Source organism: Manis pentadactyla, chromosome 1 (assembly GCF_030020395.1).
Source record: "Manis pentadactyla isolate mManPen7 chromosome 1, mManPen7.hap1, whole genome shotgun sequence".
Lineage (NCBI taxonomy): Eukaryota > Metazoa > Chordata > Mammalia > Pholidota > Manidae > Manis > Manis pentadactyla.
The window spans coordinates 175,410,722-175,438,569 of NC_080019.1; the positions used below are offsets into that span (position 1 = coordinate 175,410,722).

The 27,848-nt window shown below is 36.3% G+C and overlaps 1 protein-coding gene across 6 annotated transcripts in view; it reads right to left on the reverse strand.

Moving 5' to 3' along the window:
• Positions 1-27,848, reverse strand: part of GSK3B (glycogen synthase kinase 3 beta) — a 229,100-nt gene that overhangs the window by 73,403 nt on the left and 127,849 nt on the right. For all 6 annotated transcript variants that reach the window (XM_057503020.1, XM_057503018.1, XM_036883498.2 and 3 more), the window contains one exon: positions 25,995-26,078. In XM_057503020.1, the coding sequence (XP_057359003.1) occupies positions 25,995-26,078 (84 nt within the window). The remainder of the gene's footprint in view (positions 1-25,994; positions 26,079-27,848) is intronic.

The window sequence follows — 27,848 nt, forward strand, 5'->3', positions numbered from 1 at the left end:
AAACAACTATTTGGGTTATATGATTTTAAAGGCTATTACCTGTCACAAAATTTCTCATTTTCTAGTTGGAGAATGGATGCCCTCATATCCTACCAGGAAAAGTATCATGACAGAAGACAGAGTACGGACTTGGGAGTAAGTAATGAGCACTTCTAGCCCTAGGTCTGCTGCTAACTGATGTTAACACAAGTCACTTCGTCGAGCTAGGCTTCTGTTTCTTCAGCTATAATAGGAAGTGTTAGACTAGGTATTCTTCAAAATTTCTCTTAACTTCTACAAAAAGATTCTTTGGTTACCTCTAATAGTCTCTATAATTAGTGGAACAACCATTTGTCTTCTACAATTAACAGAAAGAAAAATAACTTGTAGTGGGTTAACATATTCACAAGTTCACTGCAGGTCATATGTTTAAACATCTATTTTCAGCAGCATAAAGACAACAATCCAGAGAGATTCTCAAGATGGTGGTGTGAGTAGGGTGGCGGAAATCTCCTCCCAAAACCATATATATATATATATATTTTTTTTTTTTTGAAAATACAGCAAATATAACTAAGAGTGACCAGAAGTTACAGTACACCAACTAGGCTACATCTATATCTGTGAGAACTCAACATCTCACAGAAAAGGGTAAGATACAAAGCTGTGACTTGGCGGGACCCAAGCACTTCCCCCACCCCAGCACACCTGTGGGCGGAAGAGAATCAGAGTGGGGAGGGAGTGGAAGCATAGGATTCCTAAATAACCAGCCCTAGTAATCTGTGCTGGGAGCACAGACACACATCGCATGGTGCACTGGATATTAGAGGAGTGGAAAAGCAAAATCCAAGATTAAGACTGCAAACAGGTTCCCACAGACAGCTGCCCTGGGACAAAAGAAAAGCAGGAGCTTTAAAAGTCTTAAAGGGACAAGGGTTTAACAAGTGGACAAAATTGTCCAGGCACACTCAGCCCAGCAGGCTGGAAACTTTAAGGAACTTCAGGAACCCTAATACCCTGGGTGGAAACCCAGATCTGAGGCCCCTCACAGCAATAGGCAGCTTGCTGTTCCTTCCCCCACCACCCCCACTGGCACTGCAAGAAAACTGTCTGACCCGCCACTGCTGCAGAACAGCTGGGGAGCAGCGCTGCCTACAACAGCCACACAGCTTAACACAGAGCCTCCTCCTTGGGCATGGCTAACCAGCCCAGACCCAGAGGCTGCTCCCTGGGCGTGGTTGACCGGCACAGAGAATGGAGACCGGTGCAGAGTCCGGGAGGCACAAAGGGGCTTTGTTCTGGTGGCAGAACACACGCAGCTCACCTGCAACCCCCGCCAGTGCCCAAGGCGATCCCAAGGGCCACCCCACCCATGGCACCTCAGGGGATTAACCCAGAGGCGGCCCCCTGCATGCAGTTGACCAGCACAGACAGAAGAAGCGGACGCAGAGTCCGGGAAGCACGAAGAGGCTTTGTTCTCGCAGCACAACACATGCCACTCGCCTCCGACCCCCACCAATGCTGTCGGCGATCCCGAGGGCCACCTCGCCCACAGCAGCTAAGGGAATTACCTAGAAGCTGCTCCCAGCATGCAGTTGACCAGCAAAGACAGCAGAGAGGGGCACAAAGTCCGGGAGGAACAAAGGGGCTCTGTTCTGGCGGCAGAACACACACTGCCAGCCTGAGACCCCTGCCAGTGCCCTGGCTCATCCAGAGGGCTGAACCACCGATGGCAGCTCAGGGGATTAACCCAGAGGCTGCTAACTGCACGCGGTTCAATGACACAGACAGTGGAGACAGGCAAGGTGACCAGGACCAGCAAGCAGGAAGGGACTTTGTTCTCCCTGCTGACACATGCGGCACTTGTCGGCGACCACTCTCATAACCATGAAAAGGCAAAACCTTGTTCAGTCCAAAAATCCCTAAAACACCAGAGAGAGGGCTTGGTGAGCCTGAAGTCACCAATCTTCCTGAAAAAGAATTCAAAATAAAAGTCATAAGCATGCTGATGGAGCTACAGAGAAATATGCAACAGCTAAAGAATGAATTCTGGAGAGAGATAACAGAAATGAAACAAACAATGGAAGGATTTAAGAGTAGACTGGATGAGGTGGAAGAGACTGTTAATGGAATAGAAATCAGAGAACACGAATACAGAGAAGCTGAGGCAGAGAGAGATGAAAGGATAATCTTTAGGAATGAAAGAATCTTAAGAAAACTGTGACGAATCCAAATGGAACAATATTTGCATTATAGGGGTACCAGAAGAAGAAGAGAGAGAAAATGGGATAGAAAGTGTATTTGAAGAAACAATTGCTGAAAACTTCCCCAATTTGGGGAATAATTAAAATGGCAAAGATCAAAGACAAGGACAGAGTATTAAAAGCAGCCAGAGAGAGAAAAAAGATCACCTACAAAGGAAAACCCATCAGGCTATCATCAGACTTTTCAGCAGACACCTTACAGGCCAGAAGGGAATGCATGATATATTCAGTGCAATGAAACAGAAGGGTCTTGAACCAAGAATACTGGATCCAGCAAGATTATCATTTAAATTTGAAGGAGGGATTAAACAATTCCCAGATAAGCAAAAGCTGAGGGAATTTACCTCCCACAAACCATGTCTACAGTGTATTTTAAAGGGACTGCTCTAGATGGAAGTGCTCCTAAGGCTAAATAGACGTCACCAGAGAAAATAAAATCACAGCAAAGAAAGTAGACCAACCAAATATTAATTAAACACAAAATAAAATCATCTATCCACAAAATCAGTCTAGGGAAACGTAAAGACTACAGAATAAAACACGTAACATATAAAGAGTGGAGGAGGAAGAAAAAGAAGAGAGAGAAATAAAGAATCATCAGACTGTGTTTATAATAGCATAATAAGTGAGTTAAGTTAGTCAGTTAGATAGTAGAGAAGCTACCCTTGAACATTTGGTAACCATGAACCCAAAGCCAGCGATGGCAGTAAGTACATATCTATAGATAATCACCCTAAATGTAAATGGACTGAATGCACCAATCAAAAGATACAGAGTAATAGAATGGATAAAAAAGCAAGACCCATCTATATGCTGCCTGTAAGAGACTCACTTCAAACCCAAAGATATACATAGCCTAAAAGTGAAGGGATGGGAAAAGATATTTCATGCAAACAATAGGGTGTAAAAAGCAGGAGTTACAGTGATTGTATCAGACAAAATAGACTTCAAAACAAAGAAAGTCACAAGAGACAAAGAAGGACATTACATAATGATAAAGGGGTCAGTCCAAAATGAGGATATAACCATTATAAATATCTATGCACCCAACACAGGAGCACCTACATATGTGAAACAAATACTAATTGAATTAAAAGAGGAAATAGAATGCAACACATTCATTTTAGGAGACTTCAACACACCACTCACTTCAAAGAACAGATTACCCAGACAGAAATTAAATAGACACAGAGGCACTGAACAACACATTAGAAAAGATGGACCTAACAGACATCTACAGATCTCTACACCCAAAAGCAGCAGAATCCACATTCTTCTCAAGTACACATGGAACTTTTTCCAGAACAGACCACATACAAGGCCACAAAAAGAGCCTCAGGTAAATTAAAAAAGATTGAAATTGTATCAACCAACTTCTCAGATCAGAAAGGTATAAAACTAGAAATAAATTGTATAAAGAAAACAGAAAGGCTCACAAACACATGGAGGCTTAACAACATGTGCATAATCAATATATCAATGACCAAATTAAAATAGAGATCAAGCAATATATGGAGGCAAATGAAAGCGACAGCACAACGCCCCACCTTCTGTGGGACAAAGCATAGGCAGCTCTAAGAGGAAAGTATATAGAACTCCAGGCCTATTTAAAGGAGGAAGAACAATCCCAAATGAATAGTCTAAATTCACAATTACTGAAATTGGAAAAAAGAACAAATGAGGCCCAAAGTCAGCAGTAGGAGGGACATAATAAAGATCAAAGAAGAAATAAATAAAATTGAGAATAATAAAACAATAAAAAAAATTAATGAAGCCAAGATCTGGTTCTTTGAGAAAATAAATAAATAGATAAACCCTTAGCCAGACTTATTAAGAGAAAAAGAGAATCAACACACATAAATAGAATCAGAATAGATGCTGAAAAAGCATTTGACAAAATTCAACATCCATTCATGGCAAAGACTCTCAAGAAAATAGGTACAGAGGGCAAGTACCTCAACATAATAAAGGCCTCCTATGACAAACCCACAGCCAACATCATACTTAAGAGTGAGAAGCTGAAAGCTTTTCCCCTAAGATCGGGAACAAGACAAGGATGCCCACTCTCCCCGCTATTATTCAACATAGTACTGGAGGTCCTAGCCACGGCAATCAGACAACACAAAGAAATACAAGGCATCCAGATTGGTAAGGAAGAAGCCAAACTGTCACTGTTTGCAGATGACATGATACTATACATTAAAAACCTTAAAGAACCCACTCCAAAACTACTAGAACTAATACCCGAATTCAGCAAAGTTGCAGGATACAAAGTTAATACACAGAAATCTGTTGCATTCCTATATACTAACAATGAACTAGCAGAGAGAGAAATCAGGAAAACAATTCCATTCACAATTGCATCAAAAAGAATACCTAGGAATACCTAACCAAGGAAGTGAAAGACCTATACCCTGAAAACTACAAGACACTCTTAAGAGAAATTAAAGAGGACACTAATAAATGGAAATTCATTCTATGCTCTTGGATAGGAAGAATTAATATTGTCAAAACGGCCATCCTACCTCAAGGCAATCTACAGATTCAATGCAATCCCTATCAAAATACAGACAGCATTCTTCAACAAACTTGAACAAATAGTTCTAAAATTCATATGGAACCACAAAAGACCCCAAATAGCCAAAGCAATCCTGAGAAGGAAGAATAAAGCTGGGGGGATATCGCTTCTCAACTTCAAGCTCTACTACAAAGCCACAGTAATCAAGACAATTTGGTACTGGCACAAGAACAGAGCCACAGACCAGTGGAACAGAATAGAGAGTCCAGATATTAACCCAAGCTTATAGAGTCAATTAATATATGATAAAGGAGCCATGGACATATAGTGGGGAAATAAGAGCCTCTTCAACAGCTGGTGTTGGCAAAACTGGACAGCTACATGTAAGAGAATAACTGGATTACTGCCTAACTCCATACATAAAAGTAAATTTGAAATGGATCAAAAACCTGAATGTAAGTCATGAAACCATAAAACTCTTAGAAGAAAACATAGGAAAAACTCTCTTGGAAATAAACATGATCAACTTCTTTATGAACATTATCTCCTCAGGCAAGAGGAACAAAAGCAAAAATGAAGAAGTGGGAAAGTGGGACTGTATCAAACTAAAAATGTTCTGTACAGCAAAGGATACCGTCAGTAGAACAAAAGGCATCCTACAGTATGGGAGAATATATTCATAAATGACAGATCCGATAGGGGTTGACATCCAAAATATATAAAGAACTCACACACCTCAACACCCCAAAAGCAAATAACCCTATTAAAAAATGGGGAGAGGATCTGTACAGACACTTCTCCAAAGAAGAAATTCAGAAGGCCAACAGACACATGAAAAGATGCTCCACATCACTAATGATCAGGGAAATGCAAAAAAAAAACCACAATGAGATATCACCTCACACCAGTTAGGATGGCCAACATCCAAAAGACAAACAACAACAAATGCTGGTGTGGATGTGGACAAAGGGGAACTCTCCTATACTGCGGTGGGAATGTAAATTAGTTCAACCATTGCGGAAAGCAATATGGAGGTTCCTCAAAAAACCAGAAATAGAAATACCATTTGACCCAGGAATTTCACTTCTAGGAATTTACCCTAAGAATGCAGGAGCCCAGTTTGAAAAAGTAGTATGTACCCCTATGTTTATCGCAGCTCTATTTACAATAGCCAAGAAATGGAAGCAACCTAAGTGTCCATCCGTAGATGAATGGATAAAGAAGATGTGGTACATATACACAAAGGAATATTATTTGGCCAGAAGAAGAAAACAAATCCTACCATTTGCAACAACATGGATGGGGCTAGAGGGCATTATGCTCAGTGAAATAAGCCAGGTGGAGAAAGATAAGTATCAAATGATTTCACTCATATGTGGAGTATGAGAACAAAGAAAAAACTGAGGTACAAAACAGCAGCAGACTCACAGAACCCAAGAATGGACTAACGGTTACCAAAGGGAAAGGGACTGAGAGGATGGGTGGGAAGGGAGGGATAAGAGGGGGAAAGGGGCATTACGATTAGCACACATAATGTAGTGTGTGGGGCATGGGGAAGGCAGTATACACAGAGAATACAAGTAGTGATTCTATAGCATCTTACTACGCTGATGGACAGTGACTGTAATGGGGTGTGTGGTGGGGACTTGATAATGGGAGGAGTCTAGTAACCATACTGTTGCTTATGTAATTGTATGTTAATGATAACCAATATACATATATATATATATATGAATGAATGAATAAAAAGATACCAATCCAGGATCAGTAGACAGAAAGAAGGGAATTTCAACTAAGTACCAAGTAGGGAAGAATAAAAGAGACCTACCCTTCCCCTATTCATGTGAATAGTATCAGTTTTATGAAGTGAAGCAGAAAACAAAAGTTGAGAATCACTGTGTTCAGGTCTAGAGTTGGCTACTGAGGGGGATAATCTGTAAGTTAACTTTCACAAACTTCCCAATTTGAAAACATCTTCCCACCAAACTGAAGTGAAGCATTTCAATTTTCAGCATTTATTGAGTATTTTCTATATGTCAGTAGCCACTATAGAGGAAGTAATGGTGTAGGTATAAACTGAAGATATCTAAATTCAGTATGAAAGGAGCATTTCAGGCAGAGAGAAAGCTATATCCAATTTGTGAGTTTAAGAGTACAGCAGAGTTCAGGAAACAGTTTACTGAGACAGCATGCCACTAACCCTACTATGTTTTTACTAGCCCCCACTCCTTCATGTTCTTTTCTTCCTTCCAGGTTCAGCTTAAACTCCATGGTCTCCCATTACCTTCACTCCCTAACATAGTTTTTATAAATAAATTTTTATAGGAACACAGTGATGCTCATTCACTGAAGTATTGTCTAAGGATGCTTCTGGACTACAATGGCAGAGTTGAGTAGTCGTGACAGAGACCATATAGCTTGCAAAACCCAAAATATTTACTATCTGGCCCTTTATGAAAACGTATGCTAAGTTTGCTTTAGCTTATACTTGTTTGATAAACTATAAGCCTCTTTAAATCCAGCTTTCTGCCCATTCCATGCCTATACCCAAAGAGCTGAACATGGCTGCAGAGAAGCTCAAAATTGTGGTGACTAGCCTCACATTAAATTCATCATGAAGAAATACAACCAGCCCAGGAATCATACATTTACCTAGCCCATTCACTTTCCCAAACTACTTAATTTCTTCTCTCCTTCTCTTCAATCTCCAGTACTACTACTCCCATTCTCACCCACCTACCAGCATCTACCCCCATATGATCTTCCTTCACTTCTCTAGCTAAAGCTGGCCAAGCTTTTTTCTAAGGTATGCTACATGTAAAAAAAGGTACTTTCTGCTTTTCCTATTCACAGTCACTGCTTCAGTAATTTTTCTCTTTCTCCATCAATTATTCTCTCTCAGTGGGAACATTACAATCAGCACACGAACTTGCTGTTACTTCTCCCATCATTAAAAAAAAAAACTTCTCCCTAACCACTCTAATTATATCACTGTATTTTCTGGCCCCCATAACACCAAAATTCCTCAAGAGGTGTCTAAGCTGACTTTCTCCAATACCTGCCTCCTCTTACTCTATCTAAAACTTACTTCAAAAGCATTTTACCACATTATACCAGAACTGTTCAATATCAGTTATCTTGTGCTGAATCCAATGTCAATTTTGAGTCATCACCCTATATCTCCCTTCTACTTTAATTAGTACTACCATGTGATGTAGTTTGATCATGTTCCCTTCTTTGAAATACATGCTTCATTTGGGTTCTACAACACTATACTCTTCTTGTTTTCATCCTAACTTAAAGACAGCTTTTTGCTTTCCATTTCTGGTTCCTTCTATTCTCTTTTAGCTCTTAAGGAATGGAAGATTCTAGGGTTCAGTCCTCAGATTTCCTTTCTTTATGTAAGCTCTCTCCACTGATGATGTAAATAGCTCAATACTGCATATACTGATGAGTTCCAAATTCATATATATCCTGGACCTCTGTCTTTACTTTTAGACTAGCATTTCCAACTGTACACTTGACTTGATTGCTCAGGCTAAGAACCTTAAAATCATCATTAATTCCCCACTTTCTTCTTTTTTTCACATATATACACATTTTCCATATCCATATCCATATCTATATCTATAACTGTATAAATACTAATGGTTCCACCTTTCAAACTTATCCTGAAGCCAACCACTTCTTACCATCTTCACTGCTACAATCCTGGTCTGAGCCTCTCACCTGGATTATTCCAATATCCTTCTAAATGGTCTCCCTGCTTCCACCTTTACACCTCAACAAAATATGTTAGATTGCATCTCTTCTTCCACTCTACCTCACAAAGATATACTCTTATAAGTGATCTACAGGTCTTACACATGCACTTCCTTATTTCTCTGTCTTCCTATTGTTCACTCATCTCTAGCAACAATAGCTTCCTGCTGTTCCTTGAACACATTTGGCATGCTTTCACATTCAGGCCCTCTCCACCAATTAGTTCTTCAGCCTGGAATCTTCTTCCCACAGATATACACACAGCTCACTTGCCTCTACTCTTTCAAATCTTTGCTCAAGTGTTACTGTCTTACAGTGGCTTTCTCTAATTACCCCATTTTAAATTGCAGCCATCTGCCTTCTCCATTTTATTTTTCATGCTCAACATCACTTCCTAAAAACATAGTTTAAGTTTTGTTGTCTGCTTCCTACCATTAGACGAAGCTCCATGAGGGAAAAAGATTTTTGTTTTATTCACTCATCTCCACCTAGAATAGTGCATAGCACATACTAGGTACTCAATACATACTTGCTGAACAAATTTAAGCTCAGAGGCGATGATATTATTTTAAAATTAGGATGAGAATCTGACAGGTCTGTTTTAACTCAAACAGCACTGTGAAAAGTGGATATGGGGAGAGAGAAAGTTGGGACGATGAGAATGAAAACACTGTGAGCAACTAAAACTTCCTCCAAGAATGCAGGCCTAGAGCAGTGAGTAGGCAAAAGGACTTAATAAGGGGAATGGTGAGGGGTAGGCAGGCATATTAGTCAAGTAAACATTAGAGTAATAGGGTAAACCTGATAAACAAAGAAGTTGGGATTAGTTTAACAGTTGGTAAACTTGGGCAACTAAGCAGTTAATGAGACAGGGAAAACATAAAGAGCAAAAAAGTGTGCGAGGGAAAAAGTTAGCTGAACTTTTACTTAATGAATTTCAGAACATTTTAGGTAGCTGTGTTCTGTCAGGTTGGAAACACAGGTTAAGTCAAAACTCAGGAAACAAGAGTGGAATACAGCTAGAGATTTAAGCAAGTGCTGAAACTGTAAGAACAGACTCATTCACCTAAAAAAGAGTGTGTACAGTAAGAGAGTGAGAAAGGGCTTAATATGGGATCCTGAAAACACTTAAGAAGCAGATGACATTAAGGGACAACTTAACAAAGACTAAGAAAGAGAACTAAGAGGCATAAAAAAAGCAAGGATAAACTAGCATCAAGAGATCCAAAGTTGAAGTTTCAATAATGATGAGATGTGGAACAGAAAGCATTTCAGCAGCAGAAGGAATAAGGCCTGCAACAGTGTTGGGTCTGGTATCTCACAGTATACTGATGGTCCTGCAAAGAATGATTCCAGACATGGTGCCAGCAGCAATCAACCTGTACTGAGTTCAAGAGCAAGCAGATGGCAGGTGAGTAATAGGAGGTAGTTAATTCAGTTTGTTCTACAAACAAACAGTAAGGAGACAGGAAGTGACAGGAAGGAGAGAGCTGAGACCTGGTTACTTGAGGGGAAGCAAAGTCAAAGAAAAATAGTTGGTGTTATTTTTTGTTTGAATTTTTTTGTTTGTTTGTATTTTTTAATGGCTAAATTTATTTGTAGATTGAGTGGATAAAGACCGAATAAAGTTATAAGAAAGGAAAGAAAAGGGATAACTGATGAGACAGGGTTCTAGATTATCACAAGAAAAGGTAAGAACACAGATAAGCTATACAGTATAGTAATTAAGAGGCAAAGGTGAGCATGAGTCACACAAAGTTACACTGAAGTCCTAATTCTGCTACTACAAATCATATGACCATGAGCAAATTACTTAAAACTTCTCTAAGCCTCAGTTTCCTATAAAATAGTGCTCATGATAGTATCTACTTTAAAATGCTGCCATGAGATTATAGAAATAATCTCACATAAAGCTCTTTAAGCACATTACCTGGCACATAATAAAGACTCAAATTTTAATTATCATTTTTAAAAAGGAATGATGCCATATTTTTTTTCTGTACATCTAACATAAGTGACTAGGTGTTAGGGAGAACTTCAAGTAAAATGAATGTATGTCTGATGACTGTATTTCTTATAAAATAAGAGATAAGGCCATATAGATAATTGAGTATAGCAAGAGTAATGAGGAAGGATAAGAGAAAATTTCAGAGATCAAGGCTTGGAGAACTACCAGTTCCAAATGAAGATGGGTTCCAATTAAGAGAATAAGTAGAATACTAAACTGATGTTGAAGGGATGTATAAGTAGAATTCAAGGAACGTTGAGTCTCAGGTTTTAGAAAGGTCATAACATACAGATGCCAAAGCTATCCTTTTTTGAATTATTTAATTATGAGGTTTCTTGATTTTAATAACTCATGACAAAGTTAATCATGATATGTTTATAAATGACCTGGAGATGTGTACAGCACTGTATTACAATTTAATTCATTTGCTCAACAGACATATCAAAAGAATAAAAATAAATGAATGCCAAGTTCAAGGAAGGTTTCTAGTTAAAGGGCTATAAGGTCTGTCCTTGCCTTGTCCCAGTCAATATTTTCATAAATGATTTCATTTATTAGAGGTCGCAAAAGCTAATTCCTTCAATGGCTAAGCCACAAAATATAAATGTGTGAATCCAAAATGTGTAATATAATAAGGGGCAGAGGGGTAAGTCATATAATTCAAAACATAGCTGAAAGCATTCTAATTCCAAAAAAATGTTAATAGAATGTAGTAGAAATAAAATACATCAGGGAATGGTTTTGTCAGTCAGTTTAAAATTTCTGAATTCAATACAACCACCTAAGACTGACACAAACCTAGGAAAACTGGCTTGAAATGGAAGACCAATTAAGAATTTAAAGGGCTCTGACAGTCTGGAGTGCTAAGCCAAATCCACAATATAAAATTGCTAACAAATAAAAACATAAAACCCTATTATTAAAATTAAAGTATCAATTTATTATGTAGAATGATAGATAAGACTTGACAGTAATTGATCTGGAAAAGAAACTGAAGAGAACTCAAAAGGAATCAACACTGAGATACAGCTAATGAAAAGTTTAATGCAATACTAGGTTACAGTAGAACTATTGTGTTCAGATCAGTAAAGATAATTCCACTCTGAACAATTCAGGCTTCATTTGACATACTGATGATATCTATTTTTAGGCAGTGTATTTTATTCATAATATTAACAAAGCAGAATATATCAAAGGAAGATTAATGAAACTATTTCTGAAATAGGTTAAATATCCCAATTTGCTACACTATGAAAAATATCAAGGTTCAAATTATATTTGAACTAGTACTTTGCAGATTAACATAAACCTATCTTTTTTCTCAAATAAATTTTGTTTATTCACTCATCAAAAACTTAATCATCAAAAACTTGCAATTTTCTTTAGAAGAGATCTGTCCACTCTGTAGATATGCTGCAAATATCCCTTTGGTATTTAAAAGCTGTCATTGTGATTGTCTTTATTTTCTGAGACACTGGAGGTGTCCCATTATACTTAAAAGGCCCTGTGTGTGAACTACCTTTCACTTCATGGCTCTGTGCCTGCATTAAAATCAAATCTACTTTTTTTTTTTTTAGTTAACTGGGTCCTAAGACTGAAACCAAACCAACCAACCAATGAGGAATACTACCACCAATCCTAACTTGAAATAAATGGGCTCAACATCATGTTCTTTAAATGCTCTTCTTAAACTTAGAGATTTTCTGCTGAAATTACTCCAGGAATAATCACTGAGGGGAGAGTGCTCATCTCTAGCAAACATCACCACAGTAGAGAAAATACTAGTAATTTGACATTTCCAAAGTAGTTGTGTTTAGTGATTCATGCAAAAAATAATTCATGAGACTGGGGATGCTAATATTTCAAGAAGAAAGAAGGAGCAGGATTCAGCATTTCTATCACTTGTAATTTTCTGAAATATGTCAGGTCTGCTGTTTTCTTAATGTATTCTCTCTCTTTTGGGTTACTAGACAGAATGCCTAAATATGCACATATTAGCTATAAATTTTAAAAGCCAAATACAAAAATATAACATATAAAAAGTATCAATTAGATGGAGATACTAAAAAATCTACTAACATAATGAGAAAGTACTAATTTCAAAGAACAGTTACTAGGCTTCCAAAATATTTCCTAAGGAGTCACTGCTACAAATCCTTTAAAAGGAATCTGCTAGTATACAAAGTGGATCTTACTCAGAAATCTCCAAAAAATTACATAGTGTACAATCTAGAAGGTATACCTCTCAATGGTTCAGTTTTTCTAGTTATCACCTTTATTAATAAACTACAACAATTGGTGATAATGACTCCTCTATGAACTTCACTCTAAAACCATTCACTGAGTAAGAAATTTAAATGGCAAAATTTTCATCACACCTAACAACAAAATCAACAAGAATTAGGATAACTCCATCCTCCATCTGGAAAATATATACTACACCAACATGTTCTTTATCCCCATATGATTTTTGAGGTAACAAAACTGCTTGAGGCTGCAGTTTTAAATAGAATATTATAATTCTAAAAATTTGATGGGATGTAAAGCAGCCTATTAGAGAACCCAGTAATAGACAAAAGTAACATGGTAGGCTCAGGATTCTCCTCAGAATTGAGTTAGGAGGAACTTGGACTAGAAAAAATAGACAATGATAACAACCCTTCAGAACAGAAGCTTTTTCTCTGATGGGTGTGCCAGGCTGGCTGGAGATGGGAGTAATACTAACAGCAAGTGGGTATGGATTAGGAAAAAGAAATACCCTTTTGCTTGGAAGACTGGGGGAGGTAAGAGGGAAAAAGAGATGAGCACCTAGTAAACAACAAGATTATGGCAAGTTTCGTCCTTGTCTCACACCTTCAAACAAAATAAATACCAAAATTACCAAAAGTTTAAAAAAAACACACCCTATAAATATACCATAAGAAAATACGAATGTGTTTGTAAATCCTGGAAGACTATAAGCTATTTAGGAAAATAATGCCAGTTTAATTACATAAAAATGTGAACATTTATGCTGCTTAAAAAACCAGAACAAAGCAAATTAAAAAAATACGACAATTTGGCCAAAAAAAAAAAATTCTGCTTACACATGACATGTTTTTGTTGAAAATACAAATAAATAGCTCTTGGAAGTAAACAGAAAAGACTAATATTCTAATATAAAAAATGTAAAGGGGCATGAACAGATGGTCATACAAATGGCCAACAAAAAGGTAGACAGATAGTCAATCTCATTAATAATTAAAGAAATGTAATAAAGATAACAATTAGCTACCATTCTTCACCTATCAAACAGAAAAAGAAAATTCAAACAGAAAACTAGGGATTGGAACAGGATCACTGCCCAATGTATACCATAACAAATTTCTGGTGAAAGTCCAAACTCTTACAACCTTTTTGGAAGCCAATGGGCTAACATATTCATCCCGAAATGAAGACATATAGACACCCAATTTGACTCAGCAGTGCCATTTCTAGTAAGTAAGTCCATGAAAGCAATTGTGTGTGTGTGTATATACACATGCACACAAAAACATAGTTGAAGACTTGTGAAGAGCAAGAAATTAAAAATAACCTACATGCCACAAAGTAAAGACATGCTCAAAAACAAAAACAAAACAAAAAGCTCACATTAATGGAGGTATGTCAAAGCTACACAGAAGCTAACTGAAAAGAGCACCCAATGGCCAAAGCTGGAACAATTTAATCAATAACAAAGTTGTATTAGATTATAACCCAAAGTATAAAATAAATATACACAAGCCCAAACTGATATAAATGAATTACTAAACAGATAAGTAAGTGGGAAAAAGAGACAATCTCTCATGCAAAAGAAGTCAGAATAATTTATGCAGCCACTCTTCCCTTAAAGAGAAGCATAATAACTCCTCCCTTCTTCGGTGAGGGCTGTGCAGAGTGACTTCCTACCAAAGAATACAGTATTGGGGCGTGGGGTGGGGAGTTAACTTTCTCAGTGCAGAAAACTGAGGAATACTAGGTCAGCCAGGTTATCAAGGTTAATAATGACAGCCACAAATTGTGTTGATGTACCCTTGATATATGATGAAAAAGGGACTCTATGGTCTTCTTCTAAATTACTCATAGCCCCAGCATATGATGAGATAAACACCAGACAAATTCCAATAGTGAGGCATCTTACATAGTCTCTACCTAGCACTCCTTGAAACTGTCAAGATCTTCAAAAACAAGAAATTGCCACAGCCAAGAGGAGCCTAAGAGACACAGTTAACTAAATGTAATATGGTGGCCTAAACAGGATCATGGAAGAGAAAAAAGACATTAGGTAAAAACTAAATAAATCTGAATAAGCTAGGCCTTTAGTTAATAATAACATATCAGTTTTGGTTCATTATTTGTAACAAATGTACCATATTAATATAACATGTTAACAACAGGGAAAACTGAGTGCAATGTCTATGTATATAGACATTAAAAGCCATATTATCATACTGTTGGGAGAGGGAACATGTTCCAAAATAACACATATGTTATCACACTAACATATATGTTCTCATATATGCATATAGAATATACCTCTGTAGAGAGGGATTTGAGGATTTAGAGATTAGGGTAAAGACTATCTGTGTTATTTCAATTCTGTGTTAATACAATATGCATGTAGTGGTATTTTGGTTTCAATAAATTAACATAAAAACAAAGGTGGCATCTGATTAATATTCGATGACAGTTATCTTATTTGCTATCAGTGACATTTATAATTTATGAGGAGGTCTTGATAATTCATCCACCTCCAGGGTTTTGCATTACCTATATTATTCATTCACTAGATCACACGCCACTGAAAATGGCAGCATTTCATCAGAAGAAGTTTCATACAGATAATGACTATACCACTTAAATAAATGTCAACATAAAATTAAGGAAGATACAAAATTCGATTTACTTAGCCAACCTGTTTGTTTCAGTGAATAAAATTCCCTGCTTTCAGTGATTTTCACACAGTAAGGCAGATGAGAGAAAAGGAAAAGGAAGGGGGAAAGTTGTATTTTGTAAACTTGACCATGTATATATACTTAGCTGTAACTCTGTATAGCACTTCTATTTGTATACCATTCTACAACTTGGGGTTTCATTTAATTAAAAAAGAGCAATAACAAAAAAAGTCTTTTTCACATAGGGAGGCTGATCCGTGACTTAACCAATTACTTATGGACCCACTTTACTTCCCCAGCATCACCTCCCACTACTATTCCCATACTCCCATACTTTATATAATAGAAATTTCAAAATATTTGTATATCCTCTACATAGACTCTATGCTGTTTAACTCCACCAAGCCTTTCAAACATACTGTACTTCTAACGACAGATATCTACTCACTATTTCTTAAAATAGTTCCTGTTTGGCCTTCAAAACCCTGAATAAGCATCACCTTTCTTATGTAATTCTTTTGCTGACCCCTCTGGATAATTTATTACTTTCTTCTGTATTGCTTCTGTTCTTAATACAAATATAATTGTTACACCATGTATCATTTTGCAGTATTTCCTTTCTTACTTTTCTCAAACTCATTTAGACCAACCTTATAATTTGCACCTAGTGAACTGAAATGAATTGAACTTTAAGAATTGAGAATAGGTGATTGAAAAGAACACAGACTTTATAATTGAAGAATCTATGTTTGAAATAGGCTCCTATGGTTACTAATTGTGCAATACTGAGCAAATTCTTTAATTACACTAGTCTTCAATTTTTTTCAATGATACAACCTAAAAAATAACACATTGTCTATCTTGTATCACGGTTATAATCATTAAATGAGAAAATGCATTAAAAAAGCACCTTATAAGTCATAACACGTTAAAAGAAAATTCAGTATTTTTATTCATAATTTAAGACATTATTTAATAATCTCTACAGTAATCAAGATTATAAGTACCTGCATATAACAAAAATGATCATATATGGGATAAATTATATTTACTTGATGTTTTAAATATTTATGTTGGTAGTGCTTTATAATGTATTAGTATAATAGTACCTATTTGTTGTGCTTAATTCTTAACTGATGAGATATACAATAAAAAGACTGAAGCAAAAAAAAAAAAAAAAGACTGAAGCATTTACTCTGCTTAATCATTACTTTTTAGTTTATTCCTCTACACTACTATATGTACCCACTGTAACTGGAAGCCTCTGTTTTATTCATCTTTTCTAACTAGCATAACAATTTCACTAAGCAGTCCATGAACAAAGGGTAAAAAATAATGAGGGAGCAGGACTTCTGGAATAGCAGAGTAAGGATAAGGAGCTCAGGAGAGCTGAGCTCTCAGCAAAGCAAATATTTAACTGGCAAAATGATTAAAAAAACAATCATTTATAAATATCTGGAAATTGTCCTAAGGGCAAACAGCAAATGAAGAAACAAATCTTCATAAGAACAGCAAGCGTCTGCAGTATTTTAGAAAAGATCTGCTCCCTTACCCTGTCATCCTAACTCCATGTTTGGGAAGCTCTACCTAGCACTCTAATCCAGACAAGTGTGGCCAAGTAAACGGAACAGATAGTTCCTCTCCCCTTAGCTCCCAGTCTGGGGCGACTGTTTCACCCTAGGAGGGAAGACTGTGTCCCAAATTACAAAAGGTCTATGCCAGTTGGGCACAGCCAATTGGACTGTGTCTCCCTCCTCCACCCAGCCCCCATAGTAAGTCAGAAGCTCTACTCCAGGCATGGCAGGCTGTGACCCTGAGAGCTTCATCCTTAACTTGTTCATAGACCAGAAGCCCCATGCTGGGAGGGGTAAGCTATGAAGGCCAGGCACTGCCACTGTCCCTCCTCAAGTGCCTACTCATAAAGTGAAGGTATTACTCTGGGAAAAATAAATTGTCAACCCCAGTTCTAGTGCAATGGAAGAAGGGACCTGTATAGAGGGAAAGGCAGGATACGTGCTCTGCCATGAGAGACTGCCTTTATTTGCAACACAACATAATAGAGATCTTTGTGGACAGCAATTAGGAGGATGCTTGTAGTTCTATATCATTAGCAAAAAGGCAAAGAATCTGAAGTTTAATAGAACCAAGAAAAGAGATATCCTAAAAGAGTCTATTCAGGAGCAGTCATCTTTGGAGGTCAATAAGGATATGCACAGGCTAAACAGGATGTGGGACAGACTTGAGGCATTCCCCTCCCCAAGATGCACACAGATACATCAACACACAGCAGAGGTATCACCGGCACAAGGGGTTTATAAGCAACCTCTGCCAAAACGATAAGCTAGGCTGACCCAAGGGCAACTCCCAGAAGTAAAATCACAGTCCTCTCTGGCAGTCAGAAAGACTGAGTAACCACTTCCCTAGGCTAAGGGAACTTTAAGCACAACCTTTGACCAATAAGTGACATTAAAAAGATCTCAAATCATATTCAGCCATAAGAAGAAAACAAATCCACAAATCCTACCATTTGCAACAACATGGATGGAGCTAGAGGGTATTATGCTCAGTGAAATAAGCCAGGTGGAGAATGACAAGTACTAGATGATTTCCCTCATTTGTGGATTATAACAATGAAGCAAAACTAAAGGAACAAAACAGCAGCAGACTCACAGACTCCAAGAAGGGACTAGCTTACCAAAGGGGAGGGGTAAGGGAGGGTGGGTGAGGAGGAAGGAAGAAGGGGATTGTGGAGTATTATGATTGGTACACATGGTGTGTGTTTGGTTGGGGGGTGGAGGCTAAAAAAAAAACATCTCAAATCAGTAACCTTAGTTTCTACCGTAAGAAACTAGGGGGGGAAAAGAGCAAAATAAACCCACAGCAAGCCACAGGAAGGAAACAATACAGACTAAAATAGAAATAACTGAATTAGTAGAAAAGCAACTGATAAAAAGAAAACAAAAACAAAACCTAAAGAAACCAAAAGTTGGTTCATTAAAATATCAACAGAACTGACAAACCTTTAGGTAGACTGACCAAGCCAAAAGAAAAGAAAAACAAGAAGGAAAAGGAAGAGGGAAAGAAAGAAAAAAAGAATGAAGATTCAAATTATTAAAACCAGGAATAACAGAGGGCACCATCACAACTGACATTACAGAAATAGAAATAATTTTTAAGGAAAATTATGAATAACTTTATGACAACAAATAAGATAACTTAGATAAACAAAATGGACAACAGAAGAACTAGGAAGTTAAATATACCTATTACAAGTAAAACAAATACATATTGAATTACTAATTTAAAAACTTCCTACAAAAAGTGCCCAGATATAGATGGCTTCACTGGAGAAATCTACCACTTTCAAAGAAGAATGAGAATCAGTTCTTCACAAAATCTTCAAAAAAAAAGAAGAGGAAAACACTTCCCAACTTATTCTATGAGGTCAGAATACCCTAATACTAAAACTAGAAAAAGGCATCACAAGGGGAGGTGGGGAGAGAAAGAACTACTAATCAATATCCCTTAGGAATACAGGTGCAAAACTCCTCTAAAAAATATTAACCAGCAACATATAAAAATGATTATACACCATGAGCAAATGAGATTAATCCCAGAAATGCAGGTAGGTTTAACATTCATAAAATTAATGTAAAAAACCTTATTACAGAATAAATGGCAAAAACCACATGATCAATTCAACAGAGGAAAAAGCACTTGACAAAATCCAACAAGCTTTCATGATAAAAATGCTCAACATACTAGGAATAGAATGGAACTTCCTCAACCTGATAAATGAATCTACAAAAATTCCACAGTTAACATGATACTTAAAAATTAAAGACTAAATGCTCCCCCCCACCCTCAAATTGGGAACATAATAAGGATGTCTATTTTCATCTCTTTTCAACATTGTACTGGAGGTTCTAGCCAGGGCAGTGGTAAGAAAAAGAAATAAAAGGCATTATATTTTGATAAAAAAGTCAAGTCATCAAGAGGATGTAATTATTACATACATATATGCACAAAAAAACAGAGCCTCAAATATAGAGACAGAATTGAAGAAACAGATCTATAATAATAGCTGGGGACTTTAATACACTACTTTCAATAATGGACAGGACATCTAGATAGAAGAACAATAAAGAAATAGAGGACTTGAACATTATAAACCAGTTGGACAGATATATATAGAACACTTCACCAAAAAAACAGAGTATTATTCTCAAATGCACATGGGATATTATCCACTATGGGCCATATGTTAGGCCACAAAACAAATCTTAATACATTTAAAAAATATTGAAATCATACTAAGTATCTTCTTCAACCACAATGGAATAAAACTAGAAATGAGTAACAGTAACAAAAAATTCACAAATGTGTAGAAATTAACAAACTAAACAACCAACAGGTCAAAGAGGAAAATTAAACAACACAACCTTAAACAAGGTAAATGAGAAAATGCTTAAAAGAAAAATGAAAACAAAAAACCAACATACCAAAACTTATGGGAGGAAGAGAAGGAAACACTCAGGGAAATCTACAAGTGTAAATGCCTATACATCAAAAAAGATTTCGAGCCAATAATAACCTAAGTTTACACTCTGAAAAACTAAGTGAAGAAGAGGCAACTAAATCCAAAGCTAGCAGAAAGGAAGGGAGTAATAGAGATTAGACCAGAGGTAAATAAAAAAGAGAACAGAAAAAGAAAATAGGATCAAGAAAACCAAAAGTTGGTTCTTCAAAAAGATCAACAAAATTGATAAACTTTTAGCTATACGGACAAAGAAAGAAAATGACAGCACAAATAACTAAAATCAGAAAAGGAGGTGGGCATTATTACTGGCCTTAACAGGAAAAAAAAGGACTCTTAACAATACTATGAACAACTATGCACCAACATATTAATAACCTGCATGAAATGAATAAATTCCTAGAAGCATGCCAATTACTGAACTGAATCAAGATGAAACACAAAATCTCAACAAACCTCTTAAAATATAACAAGTAGAGACTGAATCAGGAATCTAAAACTTCCCAAAAAGTAAAGTCCAGGTCCAGATAGTTTAAATGGTAAATTCTAACATTTAAAGAAGAACTAACAATAATTTTTCTCAAGCTCCTCCAAAAAAATAGGAAAGTAAAGTCACCTGGCAGCGCACCACATGCATTTGGACTACAATTACTACCACTACAAGTACTAACACCATATAGCAAATGGCTATTTATTCTCTTGTAAAAGTCTTCCAAAATAGACACTATACAATCTCTCCTTATTCAATAATCATTAGTAAGATATTTTTAAATGTTACATTTCTAAAGCACTGCTTTGGGACAAATTTACATCCTATGCTAAATAGTATAGCATCCTATATATAGACTCTGGAGACAGGCTGGAGTTTACTGCTAACTTTGCCGCTCAGCAGCTGTGTAACTCTAAGGTAACTTCTTCTATAAAATGGACATAATAACAGTACCCATTCTCCCCTGGGTTGCTGTGAGGTTTAAGTGAAGTTATAAAGTACATATAAAGTTCTTAGAGCAATGTCTAATAGAAAGTACAAATATACTTGCTATTATGAAACAATGTGTAACATAATTAATATTTATAAAGTGTTAATTATATGCCAGGTGCTACAGATAAGCTGTTAATAAACATTATTACATTTTTTCCTTACAAACCATTACTATGCAGATAAGAAGGGGGGAAAGGCTTACAAAGATACTTATCTTGCCAACTCATACTGCTATCAAGTGGTAGGACTGGGATGCAAACCCAAATATTTCTAGCTACAAAGCCAGTGCTCTTTACTTTTCAGAACGGATTCATCCCTACTCTGTCCTCTCCATAATCAAGCACAGCATTCTTCTTACAGATCCCGGAAGCAGTGGTACAAATCTTAACTCTTCTTCAAACAGCTCTCCATAGAGATACTATCAACAGAATGAAGTTGGTATGAGGAATAAAATCAATTTGCCATCTTTGCTATTTAAATGGTTCCTCATACATGTAAAGGGAGTTTTAAGGAATGCTCTCTTGAACCACAGGTAAAGTATTTTTTCATGTAATGTTACTTACAGAAATTTTTCTTAAAGAAAACTACTGAATTAAATAAAATGTAAGGCTTCCGTAAGGACACAATGTGGTTTATGTACTATGTCCTCCAGAGTCCTAGGATTCTTTCTATTGCAAGCCCAGATTTCCAAAACATTCAAGAAACCCCACTTTTCTCTGATTAAGGAGAAAGAATGTTACTTACTCTGTACTACATCAGAGTTACTAAAACCTACTGGGTAATCTAGAGTATACTAACTACATGATGTTCCAATTACTATCAAATGCTAATAATTCCAACTAGAAGACTATAACTCTGGCACTCTGTCTTGATGTAATTCCTCCTCCTAGTTACCCCAGCTAATCCTTTCCCTATTTATAGGCTAAAAGCTGATTATTTATAATTCCTAAAGAAAAACAGTCTTTAAAATGGCAATGTGGAGCAAGATAAAGAGAAATTCACCAAAATGGACATAACCAACCATTCAAACTGTGGTCAGTGGAAATACCTGCCAAATATTACAGCAATCCTATTCTAACTTTACCTTGAGGGAAAAAATGCTTATGGACAAAAATTATGATGAGGCCTGTGGTAGCTTATTTACAATTCTAAAATTTAAAAACAACAATGGGAGAACAGTTAAGAGTATTATGTAATTCAACAATTCAATGGAATATTATATAACCAATAACTACAGGAAAAGTTTTTATGAGATCTTGAGTATTTTTACACATTTTAAAGTAATTATTCATACAACTATGAAAAATATGAAATAAGGTATGTAGAACTGAAGTCTAAAGTCAAGATATTGAATGATAAACTTTTCTTCTTTAAAATTTTCCAAATAGGGAATAGAAGAGGCTCAGAGAAAAGAGATAACAAAAAAGAGAATGAGGAAGGCTCAAGACAGATGGGAATCTACCAAAAATTTAGAGAAAATAAGATATTAAAAGACAGAGAGTAAAATAAGATATTAAAAGACAATGAAAGAGGCATATGGAAACCCAGGGAACAAGGTTGAGGGATCCATACAGGTAGTAACCAACATAGACAGACACACAGACATATACCAGAGTTAAAAAGGGAAACAAATCTGAGGGGATAACAGACCAAGAGAGAACATAAATCCAGAAAGTGGACAGAGACTGAAGAGAAAGGAGAGAAAAGGATTAGAAGAAGAGACTGGCAGAAAATGACAGAAAGGGAAAGAGAGTCAGTGATGAGAGGATTACAAAATATTTCCTCAGACATTTGAACTCTTCTAAGCAAGGAACCTATATCTAAGTCTTTCATCCCTAAAATCCTGAAACACTGAATTCTTCTCTTTTTTACCCTCACAGTGTTCTCAGTCATTCCCTTAACTGCCTTCTCACATCTCCTTTAAGCTCACATTCTTACCACTGATCTGCCCCAGAGCTTCCTGAGCTCTCGAAAACCCCCAAAAGAAACTCATTATGGAGTTTCAAACCCCAGTCTCTTCATAGAGGGTTCTTTTTCCTGCCCTGCCTTAGGTAAAACATGGATCCTACCCAAAGGCACTGGTGTCTTTGTAGCACTTTTCAAATGAAGACTGCACTCACCCCTAAACATATCCCAGAACCACATGGTAACAGTAGCAAACTGCTAGCTCTTCTCTGTCTTGGTCTCAAAACAACACTCGCTTCTCCCCCCTTTCCAAACTTCTAAGAGCTCTACAAGGTGGCTACATGTCCTATCAACCCAATATTGTAAATGTCATCCCCCAATCCCATCACATGCCCCCGACCCCATCCCTGCAACCACCACCTATGAAGTCATACATGTATCTGTCTACTGAGCACCTCTATTTGCATATCCTGGAGGCATCTCAAACTATTAATTCATTATTTCCTCACCTAAAACTCTTCTGTATAGGCAATATACAGTAATTTTGTTAGAAAAATGCCTACCTAATATAGGATGGACATATTCACAGAGAAATTATCTATAAGGATTGGTAAGAATTTTGTAGGACATTTAGATCTCTGTCCAAACAGCAGTTCTGAGTTCACTCTCAGTAACCTACTCTTGAAGAGTTAGAACTGATGATAAACCTGAGCTCTAAACCCGAGAGCAGAGCCCATCTTCTCACATAGGACATACTGGTTTTACTACCTGGTCTTCTTGAGTGATACATTAGTTCTGCCAGAATCAATTCAGAAGAAAGGAAATGGAGATCATGAGTACTGCAAGAAGAAAGTCTTTTTTTGGTGGCTGGAAGATTGTTGGGGGGAAAGCGGGGATGCTCCTAAGCCTGTCTATATCTGCATCTATTGAGAAAGCTTTTCCTTTTTTGACAAGGAAGAATCATTTTCAGCAGTTTGTCCCAACTTTTTTTTTCTCTTTCTTTGTTTTTTTTAATGGAGCTATCCAAAACTAAGAGGCTAATTTTTTTTCATTTTAGAAAATGTACAATGCTTAAGACAAAGTTCTGAGAAATAAAATATTGTGAAGTATATTTCTCTTGTATAACATACTGAGGTTCACTATCCTTCTGTTTAACCTCCCTTAATGACCTCTCAATTGCTTTTTATTTGTAAGACTGTTTAAGATAATTAGCAACTCTGAACATCAGCAGGAAGGAAAATCATCCTCTGGGGTAGACAGATAACAGTCCATTGTCACACACAAGGCAGGATTAAGTAAGGGTGAGGGCAGACTGTGATGGGGGCTTCCACCAAATCAGAACACCACCAGTGAGCTTTTAGGTAATACGATGAACAGTCTTACATTCAAAAGATTTGATATTCTTCCCTGGCTGTTCTTTACTTTCATAAAAGTTAAATAAATTAATATTTGTAGAGCACTAAATGGTGCCCTGGCACAGAGAGAAAGTTATATAAGTTAAGTAATAAGGAGAAAATGTGTAGGGGGCTTTGTAAATTGACCTTTGCAAATGAATCTACATACAATCTAGTGGTTCATGGAACAAATAATTCTGACCTTTACTTTCCTCCCTGGGGCATTATAATGTCTAGCATTTAGTAACAAAAAGCCACCAGGATGCTAAATCCCATTATAAGAGCACTGTGGACCTAACAGATGGTCCATAATTTTATTTGGGGAGGGACAGGATAAAGTTAAGACATGACCAAACAGATAAGATTAAAGATGTAACAGTTTGCTAGCTTAAAAAAAAGAAAAGTAGCATGAACCTAGTAATTGGCTTTAGAAACAAAGGAGCTCAAACATTCTGAAACTTTACAGTCCTTAAAATAGGCACCTGACAAACAAGAGTTGCTAAAGGGCCAATTTGCTAATTGCAGTTGTTAAAACATTAGTTATGAGACACACACACAGATATATATACACATTTATATATCTATAGATATATATCACAATAATTAATACATAAGTATTATCCTCTATTACAGGCTCTGTCATGAAAAAATAATTAATACATAGGTACCATCATCCTATATTACAGGCTCAATAATGAAAAAATTTCCTAAGGAAGCAATCAAAATAAAATGGAATGGAAAATAATTAAACACTGGTACCCTGGGAAATACTTAAGTCAAGTAAAAAGAATACTGGGCTAGAAATCAAGAGGCATTATGAACCTAAGGACTTTAGATAGCAAATGCATGAAATCTGAGGTCCAAAATATCAAATGAATTTATCCAAAGTAATATTTAGCTAAAAGATAAAGTGGTTTGTTACTTGCTCTATCCCCTCACTCCAAACCAGTGAAATAAAAAGGCAAGCAAAAGATTGAATCTGGGGAAGAAGGAGTAGCGAATAGACTAAAAGAAAAGGATCATGGTAAAACAGAAGAAACTGATTTTCTGTGCTTCCAAATACAGTGATTACAATGACATTAGTTACTGCATCTTCTGAAGAGAAAGACCAAGGGGGCAGGGGATTCACAGCACAAAGTCTTCTTTAATTATCGTTTGCTTTCACAGAATTAAGTGTGGTCATAAATAGTAACCATTTACAACTCTGTAATATTGTACCTTTTCCAACTTTCTCCCTAGGCAAGGACAGGTTAAACTTGCCTCTTAAGCTTAAGTCTCATTCTGGTTCTATCAAAGTCGTCCTGCTTCCCCATCCCCCCAATACTTTCACTTAACAAAATGATATCATTTTCTCCCTCCAATAATCAGGTGCCTGTGGGGGGATATATGTATATATATAAACCTTGTATTTATATATAAATATGTATTTTTTAAACCTTGTTTTTAAATATATACGTGTGTGTGTATGTTTGCTTTAGAACTGAAGGCAGATGTTTTTAAAAAAAAATACTGAAAAATTAATTTTCTTTATCATTTCATTAACATTCTTCTGATGTAACTAATGATATTCAATGATTCTATATTGAGCTCAGAATCACTAGGGCCTGTTTTGGAATTCTTCCACTCAATTAACAAAACGGTTTTACTAGGATGGGCAGGGTTACAGGGGGCTATTTATGGAAGAATAACAAGTCTATCACAATATTCAGTACACACTTTCTGCAAGACCTACCTTCTCACCACTTGAGTAGAAGAAATAACGCAATCGGACTATGTTACAGTGATCTAGCTTTCTCATGATTTGGAGCTCTCGGTTCTGAAAAAGAAACACACAAAAGAATTTTTTAAAAGATAACTGTCATTCATTATATTGACTATGCTTCTGAAATAACAAATACTACAAACAGCAGGCTATAGATATGTTACTAAAAGGTATGGTTTATGGGCCAGTGCTGACCTGCAAACTACTTCTTACTAGTCTATGTACTATTTATTACTGCTCCACAGTAAGATAAACACAGAAACTGAGGATAAAAGTGTTCAGAATCTTGAATAGCAATTTGGCAGGATAATTTTTTATCTATGAATCTTATAATAAAAAGTGGGACCAAACTTCGTAGTTTTTTATTTTCTAGTAATTGATTTGTATTGCATTTTACAAAATACAGGTCTTCAATGAACTGGAAATTTTTTAAATTGGCACTTCACCATATATAGTTTCAGAAGCACTGGTCTTATAAGTATACAAGATACATCTGAAATGTGGAATTACTTCTATAATTTTTTGCAACTATAATAATCAAACTTCTCATGAAACAAATGAATTTGAGTACAAAGAAACTCGTACAAGCCCTATTGTTTTCCAAGATACAGTGAAAAATTTGAGCAGTAGCCCCAGTAGAACAGCTCAGTAGCTAAGTTTTAGAGAGTGAAAGTATGACATACTAGAGATTATAGTCTTGATAAATTTATAGACCACACAAATAATATTCCCTTTGGGGAGTTTCAAAGTTATGCCCACTCTTCATGAAAAGAAAACATTAAATAATATGATTACTTCCTAAACCTAAATTTTACAGTAATGAATTTGAAGAAGAGTATTATTAACAAAGATGATAAATCCCAAGAGTACATTTGGCTGTCAGAAATCCAGTTAATAAAAGCCCAATTACATAACAGAGAAATCCACCAAAACACCAGCTATGTGGACAGAAAATATAAAATTTCAGTTAAAATAATGACTAAGAAGAGCTACAAAACATATTTACCTAGGAGTCTGGAAGGGATATGTTGTTACGGTTAGAAAATGAACACCAAAAAAAAATGGTGGGGGGAATGGTTAGGGGACAGGGAGCCTCATATGCGGAGCTATCCTAGAGTAGAGCAGTTCTTAGAAGATGTAGCAGAAATAAGTGAATGTTCCAATAGACTCTATGATTGTTCTAGCATGTCTTCACAGAGAAATAAACTCAAAAGTAGTCTCCTTCTGTCCCTTTAAACTGACTGTGAGAACTGGGCTTATGTATATAGTGCGGTGATAGTTAAAATTCTTTTCTAAGACATCAATCTTTCATTCCAAAATGTTGTAAAATGTTTATAGCTGAAGCAATAAACACAAACTCAGTGCTTTAACAAAGATATTAACTGATGTCAGATTCTAAGTTTTGACTACTGAGGACACAAAAAACGCGATACCAATTTCAAAACTGTGTCCATTTCCATTCCAAATTGAAGTTATTTCTGGAATTATGTCTATACTTTGCCAATTGACACCTAGGTAGCTAATATTGTACAAAAACTGCTAGTAAGCTGAGACTCACTCTTCTCATGACATACATTAAGATTGTTTTTCAACATAGCCAACTATGTTAAAATAAGCTGTTTTTCCAGACTCATTAGCCAAAGTAACAGGGAACTATTAAATTCCCAGATAACAGAAGTTTTGTAAGATTATGTGTACTGTCTTTTATCAAAACAGAACACTTAAGTGAAGCAAGTACGTGGACCTAAATATGCATCTATCCTTACTCTTCTGTTTATGTATTCAATTCTTCTTTAAAGGAGGCTTAATTTTTCTCATTTTAAA